The 13,911-nt window shown below is 44.4% G+C and overlaps 1 protein-coding gene across 1 annotated transcript; it reads left to right on the forward strand.

Annotated features, from left to right (window-relative positions):
• Positions 1-337: 337 nt before the first annotated feature.
• On the forward strand, positions 338-13,688 carry LOC123753143 (kinase suppressor of Ras 2). Its single transcript, XM_045735142.2, has 5 exons — positions 338-1,254; positions 3,434-3,686; positions 7,918-8,103; positions 8,629-8,841; positions 10,362-13,688. The coding sequence occupies exons 1-5, from the start codon at positions 338-340 to the stop codon at positions 10,521-10,523; spliced, it is 1,731 nt and encodes a 576-aa protein (XP_045591098.1). The 3' UTR covers positions 10,524-13,688.
• The last annotated feature ends 223 nt before the right edge of the window (positions 13,689-13,911 follow it).

Below are 13,911 nucleotides of genomic sequence, written 5' to 3' on the forward strand. Positions count from 1 at the left end.
GTGTTGTGTGGTAGAGGTGTTGTGTGGTAGAGGTGTTGTGTGGTAGAGGTGTTGTGTGGTAGTGGTGTTGTGTGGTAGAGGTGTTGTGTGGTAGAGGTGTTAACTAGTTGTGCTGGCCAACAGGTGTCCACGAGACGGCGACAGCGTGGGGTCATGCAGCCCCCCTCCCTCCCCCCTCACCTGCGCCCCCTCCCCCACCGACCCCCCGGCCCCAGCTGACAGAGGGGACCTGGCCCACCACCTGGCCCACCTGCCCACCCCGCCCACCACCCTCCACGTGCCGCCCACCAGCCTCCAGGTGCCTCCCGCCCACCCGGGCCTTACCTTGTCTGGTCTCATGGGTCTGCCTCTCAAGACCGTGGAGGTGGTGGAGATGAGAGAGGGCGGGGGCCAGGAGCTAGACCCCGGAGTGGCCGAGCTACTGGGCTCAGGTGACGAGCGCACCGCTGCGCTCAGGACTTCGCAGCGGTTCTACCTGCGGCTGGTGCAGTGGCTGGGCCGCAAGCGTCGGCCGGGCCGGACGCCCAGGTCGGCCGAGCACCACGCTAAAGTGCACTATGGCCTCCGCCCGGAGGCGCCGCCGCACGACACCAAAACCGCTCGGAGGAGGTTCGCCGACCTGCTGCGCCGCGCTGCGCGGGGCGGGTCGTGGGAGGAGGGCCGCACGCTGCTGGCGCAGCAGGAGAGCGGGTACTCCTCGCCCAACATATCCGCACAGCACACGCCCACCGCCCACCACCGCCTGGTCAACCCTCCCGGGTTCATGCGCCGCTCCCTGGAGCTCTCCCCGCAGCGGGCGCCCTCGACCAGGCCGCGCATGTCCCTCCCCGCCGACCACCTCCGACGGACGCTCGACGGCCGCTTCTCGACCCAGGCGGCCGAGCGCCGCAGGCGGCTATCGCGGGGCAAGACCATCAGCCAGGACGAAGGGTTCCCGCCGACGCTGACCACGCCGCAGGAGCCCAACTGTACCGCCCGGCCCAACACCCCGCTGGTGACGAGCGCTCGGAGGATGTCCCGCCCGGGGTCGTCGAGCAGAGAGGAGAGCACCGGGGAGGAGAGCGGCTTCGAGGAAGAGGAGCCGGTTGAGGTGCGGGTGCCGCCGCTGGTGCCGGAGGAGCGGCGGGACTCCGGCTCCTCGACCACCACCCAGCCGGCCACCACCCACGACCCGCTGGCCGAGTGGGCCATCTCCTGGGACCAACTCCGCTTCGGCCACGTCCTCCGCCGCGGCTCCACCACCAACATATACAGGTACATATTTATGCTCTCACATATTTATTTTCCCGTCGCTTTTCGCTCGTATGTGCTATAATGGCTTGGCACTTTCCACTGATAATTCCTTCTTTCACTCGTATGCGCCGCGACCAAGAAAACTCCGTAATTTAAAAATGAAAAATAATTAAAATAAATTTTAGATTTGTTTTCTCCAAAGAGGCAAGTTAAGGGTCCTCTGGTAGGTTAGGAGGGCAGGAAGTCCTCCTAGAGATTCAAAACGTCATGAAAACCGTTAATTAAGAGTTTCTTAACCTAACAGCCTAAGCCAGAGGACCTAAAACAGAAAACGGGACAGCACGTCACTTTTGTGAGCCGATTTCATCTTGAATTACGCCCTTTTTTTTTTTTAGCCTGAGTGCGCATAGGAGCGAAAAGCGACGTAATTTGTAAGAGGACGTGTTGTATGAGGAGCTCCTCATAACTATACCTCACCTCCTCCTGTAGGCGGAGGCGCAAATCCTGTTATTTACATCATAGGTTTAGGGACCGATCCTATAGGTAGCAAATACATTTTCTTCCGTGGTTGGAATACGTTTTCTATTCTAATTGCTGCCAGTTCATTTAGATTTTGATTCAATTAAAAATAAATTAAGTATAAATTACATTATATTCAAAATGAAACATGAAAGTGCTCTGTTATAGAAAAAAAATTAAGTTCACATTCCCAAACTGTCGGCTACTTAGATTACAGATTGAATTGATTCAGATGATTCAGATTCAGATGTTTATTCAGGTAAGGTATATACATACAAGTGATGTTACATTAATGGATTGATATATAGATAGAGCTAGTACATACAATGCCTAAAGCCACTATTACGCAATGCGTTTCGGGCAATTGAAATGTATTAAACAGCTTATTAATTAAAAATTTAAAGGATATTTAGGTTAAAGTCTTTTGTGTGTTATTTGTTATCATTGTTATTTGCTGACTAAATTATTGATTATATTAACATTTTAAATGGCAAAGCAAAAAATGTATTTTGAACAATATAAAGAAAATAATACAAATGTTTACCTGTAGAACATGGTTTACTTATTAATTTATACCAAACTGAAGTAAATCTACGTTAAAAAGCACTATAAATGCTGTAAGTGGTATATGTTATATCTGCCTGCGTACATTTACTTTACCCGTCCAATAAACTATGTAGCTTTACTTCAGTATACCTTCCGGTTTTATTAAAGAAAACGTTAGTTTTAAACCGGTTATTGTTTCAAGGTTAACTATCTTGTTCACACTGCGAACTAGGCTGACGCATAAAGCGAATTGCTATATATACTTATAGTCATAATAAAGTTCCAATCACGCCGTCCTAAAGTCTAGGTATAGAGGTCTTTATTAAGACAATAAACACGATTTTGACAGTGGGGAATTTTGTTGTTGGCATTGGAAAAGAAGATTTGAATTTAAATTTGAATTTGTTCAGTGGTCCCCTGATATCCCAACCGTCCTCTCGAACTGAAACAACGGACATAAATATTTGTACAAAAGTGCCATAATCTAATCTAATTAATCCTAGCCCACGCATAGAAAACGCGAATGTTTACGAGCCGCTATGATTTATAGTACAATATAGTTTGTCCATTGAGATTTTGACGTTAAAATGCGATGTGTTTATTCGAGAGGCCGTGTTGCCACAGTGTAAAGAAGTGATCCGTCTCATCCGCTCCACGGGAGACATCTCCCGTCACGCAGGGTGCAGTCGCACCTCCACAGATCTCCAGTATCAGCTCTTGATACTGGTAATGGCTCAAAAGGGCCACCACTTACGGGCTATTCATGCCCGTGCCACCTTTTGGGTTATTATTATTATTTATATATATACAAGAAGGTACATTGGGATTGTGAGGGTACAACATAGCGTAGTAATTAAATTCTTGTAAAGCCACTAGTACGCGCAGCGTTTCGGGCAGGTCCTTAATCTAAGAAACTTATAAGTAGGTAAATACTTGCAAAATTTATACAAATGATAACAGTTACATAGCATGAAAAAAATAAAAGATGAGAGAAAAATTGCAGGTATATTAAAGCACATAGGTAGCTCAGAATGATGGCAATGACAGCTTGAATGGTAGTTTAACAAAACTTAGCAGGCACAATACAGCATATGGCTAGGGTGGCTTCATCTTCATCATCCGCTCCTTTCCACAGGGGGCGCTGGCATGGCGACGTCATGATCCACACCTTCGACGGCTCCGACACCAACACGGAGCGCCGCTTCTGGGAACTGGTGTCGAGTCTATCCATGATCCGACACGAGAACATTGTGCTGTTCATGGGGGCGTGCATGGCGCCGCCCAACCTGGCCATCGTGACGGGCGTGCGGCGGGGCATGTCGCTCCATCAACACACAAACTCCAGGGGTTCGATTCCCTACCCATCTCGAGTCAACATTGCTCGCCAGGTGAGGAGTCTCAGAACTTGTTCTGTTACATTTAAATTTCCCGTTTCCTTCTGCAATGGTATATTAATGAAGCTTTCCTATAATATGAAGTTCGAAAAATTGGAGCTGATGATATTTTATGAGAATGGACTCCTGGATTTGTACCTGGATGGGGTTCTGGGAATTCTTCTAGGCTACAAGTCAGGCCCGAGGCCTGGCTTGACCTTTGAGAGCTTGGTCCAACAGGCTGTTGCAACAGCCTGTTGGACCATTACCATTGGTGGATGGTAATGCTCCATTGGCGGAGCTGCCTGTTGACCGCTCCATTAATGGAGCGGCCTTCAGGCCCACATATCCACAACAGCCCGGTTGGTCCGGCACTTCTTGAAGAAAACTCCAGTTTTCTCTTGAAGGTGTCCACGGGTTCTCGACGCCAAACAGTAGAGAACATTGATGCTTAGAGTACATCACCTTTTGAGTTAGTCTGTAGCACAATGGTCTACGTTATTCGCTCTTTTTTTTTTGTATTGTCGCCGGAGGCGGCTAGTTTATTGTGCACCCCATACTCATCCTGTGAGCGGAAGTACACAAAAAAACTTACATAGAGCACAAGAGATCTTAATCAGACCTCAGAGGAAATATTTACATCATTTATTTCAGTCATTGTTTACACCTTATTATCACCTTGACACTTGAAGATCTTTCTTGCTATAACCCTCTATGTATTAAACATTTTAATTACTGGAAAATCCAACGTCGTCTTTCACAGGATAATGATAAAGTTCTTTAAGGTTGTAAGTCACAATCCGTGTGTTCGACATGCCGTTGGACGTCAGTCGACGCATGCTCGACATCTGGAGACACTTCCAGCCATGTGTGTGTGTGTGTGTGTGTGTGTGTGTGTGTGTGTGTGTGTGTGTGTGTGTGAGTGTGTGTGTGTGTGTGTGTGTGTGTGTGTGTGTGTGTGAGTGTGTGTGAGTGTGTGTGTGTACTCACCTAGTTGTACTCACCTAGTTGTGTTTGCGGGGGTTGAGCTCTGGCTCTTTGGTCCCGCCTCTCAACCGTCAATCAACGTGTGTGTGTGTGTGTGTGTGTGTGTGTGTGTGTGTGTGAGTGAGTGTGTGTGTGTGTGTGTGTGTGTGTGTGTGTGTGTGTGTGTGTGTGTGTGTGTGAGTGTGTGAGTGAGTGTGTGAGTGAGTGTGTGTGTGAGTGTGTGTGTGAGAGTGTGTGAGTGTGTGTGTGTGTGTGTGTGTGTGTGTGTGTGTGTGTGTGTGTGTGTGTGTGTGTGTGTGTGTGTGTGAGTGAGTGTGTGAGTGTGAGTGTGAGTGTGTGTGTGTGTGTGTGTGTGTGTGTGTGTGAGTGTGAGTGTGAGTGTGAGTGTGTGTGTGTGTGTGTGTGTGAGTGTGTGTGTGTGTGTGTGTGTGTGTGTGTGAGTGTGTGAGTGTGTGAGTGTGTGTGTGTGTGAGTGTGTGTGTGTGAGTGTGTGTGTGTGTGTGTGTGTACTCACCTAATTGTACTCACCTAATTGTGCTTGCGGGGGTTGAGCTCTGGCTCTTTGGTCCCGCCTCTCAACCGTCAATCAACTGGTGTACAGATTCCTGAGCCTATTGGGCTCTATCATATCTACATTTGAAACTGTGAATGGAGTCAGCCTCCACCACATCACTTCCTAATGCATTCCATTTGCTAACTACTCTGACACTGAAAAAGTTCTTCCTAACGTCTCTGTGGCTCATTTGGGTACTCAGCTTCCACCTGTGTCCCCTTGTTCGCGTCCCACCAGTGTTGAAAAGTTCATCCTTGTTTACCCGGTCGATTCCCCTGAGGATTTTGTAGGTTGTGATCATGTCCCCCCTTACTCTTCTGTCTTCCAGTGTCGTGAGGTGCATTTCCCGCAGCCTTTCCTCATAACTCATGCCTCTTAGTTCTGGGACTAGTCTAGTAGCATACCTTTGGACTTTTTCCAGCTTCGTCTTGTGCTTGACAAGGTACGGGCTCCATGCTGGGGCCGCATACTCCAGGATTGGTCTTACATATGTGGTGTACAAGATTCTGAATGATTTCTTACACAGGTTCCTGAACGCCGTTCTGATGTTAGCCAGCCTCGCATATGCCGCAGACGTTATTCTCTTTATGTGGGCTTCAGGAGACAGGTTTGGTGTGATATCAACTCCTAGATCTTTCTCTCTGTCTGTTTCATTAAGTACTTCATCTCCTATTCTGTATCCTGTGCCTGGCCTCCTGTTTCCACTGCCTAGTTTCATTACTTTGCATTTACTCGGGTTGAACTTCAACAGCCATTTGTTGGACCATTCACTCAGTCTATCCAGGTCATCTTGTAGCCTCCTACTATCATCCTCTGTTTCAATCCTCCTCATAATTTTTGCATCGTCGGCAAACATTGAGAGGAACGAATCTATACCCTCTGGGAGATCATTTACATATACCAGAAACAGTATAGGTCCAAGGACTGACCCCTGCGGGACTCCACTTGTGACGTCTCGCCAATCTGAGACCTCACCCCTCACACAGACTCGTTGTCTCCTGTTGCTTAGGTATTCCTCTATCCACCGGAGTACCTTCCCTCTCACTCCAGCCTGCATCTCCAACTTTCGCACTAGCCTCTTGTGTGGCACTGTATCAAAGGCTTTCTGACAATCCAAAAATATGCAGTCTGCCCACCCTTCTCTTTCTTGCCTTATTTTTGTTGCCTGGTCGTAGAATTCAAGTAACCCTGTGAGGCAGGACCTGCCATCCCTGAACCCATGTTGATGCTGTGTTACAAAGTTCCTTCGCTCCAGATGCTCCACTAGTTTTTTTCGCACAATCTTCTCCATCAGCTTGCATGGTATGCAGGTTAGGGACACTGGCCTGTGTGTGTGTGTGTGTGTGTGTGTGTGTGTGTGTGTGTGTGTGTGTGTGAGTGAGTGTGTGAGTGTGAGTGTGTGTGTGTGTGTGTGTGTGTGTGTGTGTGTGTGTGTGTGTGTGTGTGTGTGTGTGTGTGTGTGTGTGTGTGTGTGTGTGTACTGGAAGCGGAATATGGATTCCCTAAAAGTATTTTAGATGTGTTGTCATTTATAATAAATGAATAAATACAATGAACAAATGTATATGAATGAATAAATACACCTCTGGGTGTATACAAGAAGTGTAACTGGCTTCTCGGTGTATACTGAGAGTATACTTTAGTTCTGGACTATATTCAGCACTAAAGTATACTTGCAGGTTGGTCAGCAATCTATAGTTATTGCTATATTAATAGCCCTCCTGAGGCTGATAGGCATTATAGGCCCAACGCCAAAACCAGAGTTTGTCCATTTCATGCAACGTAAGTTCTCGATTCACAACCCAGAACTCTGGGTTCGAACCCCGGCCGGGATGGAAATGATTGTTTCCTTTCACCCGATGCCTTCTTGAGGTTATCTTGAGATGATTTCGGGGCTTTTTAGTGTCCTCGACCAGGCCTCCACCCCCAGGAAGCAGCCCGTGACAGCTGACTAACACCCAGGTACCTATTTTACTGCTAGGTAACAGGAGCATAGGGTGAAAGAAACTCTGCCCATTGTTTTCTCGCCGGCGCCTGGGATCGAACCCAGAACCACAGGATCACAAGTCCAGCGTGCTGTCCGCTCGGCCGACCGGCTCCTTGGTGAAAGGAGACTCTTATTAATTAATGTCCCCCCCCCCCTCTGAGCCTGATTCAACCCGTTCTCCTAACAGAGCGTCGCATTTTTGACGAGTACTCTAAGGCCAAAAATGATCGTACAAGAAAATGAAAGCGGCTCGCAAAATTAACGTACTGTCCCGTTTTCTGTTTTGGAGTCCTCTGGTAGGTTGGGATAAGTGCACTTTAGCACGACAGTTTCTTGACGTTGGGGAAACCTAAGGTGGACGGGGCCGGCCAGTCAGCGGGAATTGTTGACCAATCCACACACTAGAAAATGAAGGGACGACGACGTTTCGGTCCCAATTCTCAAGTCGATTGTGAGAATCATTCACAATCGACTTGAGAATGGTCCAGGACGGACCGAAAAGTCGTCGTCCCTTCACCTTCTAGTGTGTGGTCTGGTCAACATTCTTCAGCCACGTTATTGTGACTCATCGCCTGCAGCAGGAATTGCTATTGTTGTTATAGATTCAGCTACTCGGAACAAGTTCCAAGTAGCACAGGCTATGGTGAGCCCGTAGTGGACTTACCTGGCACAAGAACGGTGCCCTGGGAATTGCTATTAATGTGATCGTGTTCCGACAGGTTGCGCAAGCCATGTCATACCTCCACTCACGTGGGATCATCCACGGGCGCCTCAACTCTCGCAACGTCTTCCTCGAGGCCAAGATCAAGCTCAGCCTCCTGGACCACAGCATGGCGGAGTCCGGCCCTACAGGAGAGAACACCGGCAGCCTCGCTCAGGGGCTTCTCACCTACCTGCCTCCAGAGGTCAGTGCCTCTCTTCCCTGCTCTCTCCCTCTCTCTCCTGCTCTCTCTCTCTCTCTCTCTCTCTCTCTCTCTCTCTCTCTCTCTCTCTCTCTCTCTCTCTCTCTCTCTCTCTCTCTCTCCCTCTCTCTCTCTCTCTCTCTCTCTCTCTCTCTCTCTCTCTCTCTCTCTCTCTCTCTCTCTCTCTCTCTCTGTCTCTCTCTCTCTCTCTCCCTCTCAAATTATTGTCTACGTGTCTGCCAGCAAATGTCTGGTTTGCAACGTGTGGAGAGGGAATTTAGCAGTTATTTTGATCACATGTAACTTGAAATACATTATGATATTGTAGTTTTTGAAGGGGAAAAAATGTATAAAGGGTATATTAAAATAAATTCACGATACAGTGACTGTATTCTTTGCGTTTCAGGTTTGAATTTTGTATTTTGTTAACATAACCTAGATTACATACTGGAATGTTAAATATGATAGAAATTAATGCATTAGACCTATGGAAATTGCTGACCAATAACACAAAATTGCCGCCAACAGATGATGCGAACGCTTCAGGTGTCTCCTCCACACGTGACTGTGCTGGCACCCCCCACCCAGCAGTCAGATGTGTACATGTATGGCACTCTGGTGTACGAGCTGTTCGCCGAGGCACCGCCCTTTGCCATGCAGCACCCACATGCCGTCATCTTGCAGGTGGGCAGGCGGCGCCAGCCTGCAACGGCAGACCTTCAGTGCACTCAGAACCTGAAGGTGAGTGCATTCTTTCTACTCTGTGTGTGTGTGTGTGTGTGTGTGTGTGTGTGTGTGTGTGTGTGTGTGTGTGTGTGTGTGTGTGTGGTTCTTCACAATAAGTTTAGATTATTTTAATACCACCACTAAATAGGTAAGGATGGATAAGTTGAGTTTTGTTTTCCAACTGAGAGACGAACCCAGAGGGTGTAGAGCTGGTACACTTTGACTGACTCTCACTTCGACTGACTCTCACTTCGACTGACTCTCACTTCGACTGGCTCTCACTTCGACTGACTCGCTTCGACTGACTCTCACTTCGACTGACTCGCTTTACCTCTTTCACGAGTATCATTTTCCTCTCGAACCGCTGACAAGCAGCTGGGCTGTCTCTTGGCACTGTGTCTCCTGGCACTTTCTCTTCTACTAAAGTCAATTCCTCTTCTAAATATATTCTCCTTGTTTTCTTTGCCTTGGGTACTATTGAGTGTGTCTAAGATATTCATGTGTGCGTGCGTGTGTACACGAGGGCGTGTGCATGTCTGCATGAGCGTATGTACGCTAGTATACGTGGGTATACGCAGTAATACATATGCGTGGGGTATACGCCTCTATATATAAGCGTGGATATTTGTAAATATTTTTCTAGTTCTCCATAAGTCGTATTATTTCTTATTTTCTTTGTTTTTTGCTTTTATATTTTAATGTCTAACCCACAACTTTGTTGTCGAGATTTCATTTGATTTAATGATATGTATGAATACTAGTGGCTATACATAATGTATGCACTGTGTATACCTGAAAACTGATTGATATCTATTGTATAACCTCCATTATCTAATATACTTAATGTCTGTATATTATGTGTGTGTGTGTATGTAAGTAAAGGTATTATTATATATAATTATTATTTTAAGAAGTGAGCACCTAAAGGGTGATTAGACTTCAATGGTCAGGTTGGGCTGTAAACTTGCTTAGTTAACACATTACTCAGGGTCAGATCGCTTAGTAATTCGTGGTCTCCAGCCACTTGGACTGGTAAGTAAAGCACCGGCCTCGCTTCTTGCTGGTCCGAGTGTGATCCCCCGATGGTCCAAATTGTTGGAACTGTTCCCCCTCCCCCCCTATCCCAACTCCTATCCAGTGCAGGCGATGAGTCACAATAACGTGGCTAAAGTATGTTGACCAGACCACACACTAGACGGTGAAGGGACGACCACGTTTCGGTCCGTCCTGGACCATTCTCAAGTCGATTGTGATCCTATCCAGTTCTATCCCTTCTATGAACATTGTAAGTCAAACTGGGTTAGCGCTATCTCCTTTATTTTCTTAATAAATAAATAAATAAATAAATGTTTATTTAGGTAAGGTACATACAAGAGATTTTACAAAGTTTGTTGGATTAATAGATAGAGCTAGTACATACAATGCCTAAAGCCACTATTACGCAAAGCGTTTCGGGCAGGAAAAACATTAATTAACTTCGTTAATTTGTACACGTCGAATGTAGCTATTTGTATCAAACTGTCTTTCTTCCACAGACGCTGATCGGTGAGTGCTGGGACTCTGAAACCGCCCAGAGGCCAGTGTTTCCGGACATTCTCAAAACCCTACAGCAAACACTCTCCCTCCACCGTGCTCATTCCACCTCGGAACCCGAGAGACTGAACCGAATGGGTATATCTGGCCGGATATCATGCTGACAGGACGTGGACCGGCCCTCTCTGCCGGGTCGTTCGCTCACTGAAGAAACCATCAATGATACTCTCAAGAGGGAACCATTTGTCAGGCTGCCATAGCGGGCTCGACTTGTTATTAGTGCGCTCTCTCAGTGGTTCCAATATTATGCCAAAGAATAAGCTCCAATGCTATGGTGTGTGTGTGTAGAAAAGGCAAGACGAATTTTGCGTGTTTTAAGAAGGTCACATTTCTCATCAACAGGTTGTGTGAAGCAGGCCGTGTCAGGCTCCTATAACAATGGTTCCTGGGACGATGAGCCACAAATGTTAACCTGTTATACTCAAAGCTTATCGTAACTTTTTATACAAAACCATTCCTCAAGTCCTTTGCAACGTTTGCCAAACTTCTCCAAACCAAAGATGTTATATTAATATAATGATACTCGATGTCAAAAGCTGTAGACTCATGAGCTAGTCTGCTGGCATGGCGAGGAAGCGGCGCCAAGTGAAACAAGCTTCATACAAGCCCAAGAGTTCACAGTCTGTTTTCTGATATGTGAGGATTCGGCTTCCACTTCCGTATAACGACAGCCCTGTAGTAGTAGTATTAGCAGTAGTAGTAGTAGTAGTAGTTAGTGGTTGTCAGGAAGGGCTGTCGCTCATCCTCTACGCAGACCCAAGTGTCTGTATACCTCACTCGCTCACTCACTCATTCACTGTCCTTCATAAGGCCAGCTAGTCTTAAAAGGTTCTACAGTTACCAAAGTTTAGATACAGGTATCGTATTGTTTTCTCCATTACTTATCGTTGGGAATGGGGGGTGCAAACACACATCTCCCTCTCACTCTGTCTTCCGTCAGCTCTAGGGTAACCGGAAGGGATGAGCTCTTTGCCACTTGCAGTTTGCTTACACTTCCTTTTTTTGTGTAAGGGGAAAGTAAAAATGATTAGGAGTGTGAGTGCCACAAAGCACACTTTAACCTGCCGGCCATTAGGGCACCTAAAAGGGTTAGAATATAGCTATGGACAATGTTATTTTTGTCTGTCTGCTCCTCTGTGTGTGTCTTATGTATAATCTTCAGACTGGAATTTGTCATATACTGGTTATATGAATTCTAGTTATCATATCATTGTTTCATTTTTTGGAATGTGATGCTCATTCAGAATCAATCTTCAATCTTTTTGGAAGATATCTCATTTTCCAAGATTGATGAGGGTTGCACTTTACAAGATCGATGATGTCATCTTGTACGATGAAATATGAGCGAACTATAGACTGATGAAGAAGTCAACCTCCAAGATTGATGATTAAGTAATTTTGCAAGATTGAAAATGAAATGATCTTACAAGATGTAGACATCATAGTAGATTGACGATGAAGGCATCTTTCAAGCCGTTTTAATTTCTTTCATCCAAGGAGCACAAAATCTTCCTCCCTTCCATTCTCTCCACCCTAAGATTTAAATTCTTATTAAGTTATGGCTTTAGATTCCATTTCTCGATTCAGTGCAGAGACAAATGCTACTTGCATTTGTCTCATAACACTAAATATACTATACTGTATATATCAATCTGATATACTGATTGATATCACACACACACACACACACACACACACACACACACACACACACACACACACACACACACACACACACACACACACACACACATACACACACACACATATACACACACACACATATACACACACACACACACACACACACACACACACACACACACACACACACACACACACACACACACACACACACACACACACACACACACACACACACATACACACACACACACACACACACACACACACACACACACACACACACACACACACGAGAGACCAATGAGTGATGCTCCAGGTCTGGGTTTTTTCTTCTATATTCTTGCAAATATTGAATTGGTATTCCCAAAGATTACTCGTGTATTCCCCTAACCAGTTGTATGTCTTGTGTAATATGTTTTAACAAAAAATATTTGGTCGCTAGTAATTTATCGGCGTTTTAAGATGTTTCGCTAAATCACTCATTAGTATCATTAGAGACTACTTTTATATACTTGCTATTAGTAACTATCTTAAGAGATGACTATATAGCCCCCTAGTAATTACGGTTCGTGGACCATAATACCGAGACTCGGTAACAGAGTAGAATCGGTTATCTACACTGAGTAGATACCAAAAATTTTTCATTGGAGGGTAAAATCTACCCTCTTTCTAAGTTCTAATTCTAAACCTTTAGAATAGGAAAGTGTGTGACTTAGAGTTCCCAAAGTGGGGTCATCTACCAATAATAATTTTAATCTAATCTTTTAAATATTTGCTTTGAATCAACTTGATATTATGTCATTGTTTATTAAAGCATGCAATTTTTACCTGTTCATTATCTCAGAGTACTGAATTCCACATTAAATCATGTATAAGATTTAAATTTCTTTATTAAAACTTGTATCAAATTCGAAATGAATGATTTTACAACTTATACATCAAATATACAACACAATTACAACTTTGTATCAATGTTGTTGCGTTGTTAAAACATTACAAATAATGTTGTGTGTTGGGATGTTAATTTTAATAGATCATGTTAACTATACATTTTTAATTAAATAATTGGATGATTTATTGCACCGAAAATATTGTTGTTTCTGTACATGAACAATGTTTTAATATTTAGATTTCTTTATTTTATATATTAAGATGACGTAATTTTATTTAAACGGGTGAATAAGGTTGTGACATTTAATAGTATTGAAACAAGAAAAGTGACGTCATTAGGTAGATATAGGAAGATTGCTACATTAACTGTTAATTTAGGCACTGCTGCAAATTCTGTAGAATTAGTCTAAAAGTCTTTTAACATGGGTGGTGCTGTTGTGTACTAGTAGTTATGGTGTATAGGGAGTGATCATTGTCTAGGGGGGAAAGATGTGTATAGTGATCATTGTCTAGGGAGGAAAGATGTGTATAGTGATCATTGTCTAGGGAGGAAAGATGTGTATAGTGATCATTGTCTTGGGGGGGGGAAATAGTGTATAGGGAATAAATGTATACAGGTTGACAGTATTTGAAATCTTGAATACAAATTGCTATTAACTTTTAATCTTATGATAACTTATATTTTTTTATCTTGTAGGTTTGAAACTCTTAATCATTATTATGATAGGATTTAAATTTAATATCTGGGTATATATATATATATATATATATATATATATATATATATATATATATATATATATATATATATATATATATATATATATATATATATATATATTTCTAACTCCAGGCTTATAAGCATTAAATATGTTTTCCACCCAAGAACATATTGGCCTCTTTGCCTTGCTTAATAATCTGATTGATCCATATGAAACCAGGAATTTTTTTTTT

The sequence above is a fragment of the Procambarus clarkii genome, chromosome 8 (assembly GCF_040958095.1).
Source record: "Procambarus clarkii isolate CNS0578487 chromosome 8, FALCON_Pclarkii_2.0, whole genome shotgun sequence".
NCBI classification, from domain to species: Eukaryota; Metazoa; Arthropoda; class Malacostraca; order Decapoda; family Cambaridae; genus Procambarus; species Procambarus clarkii.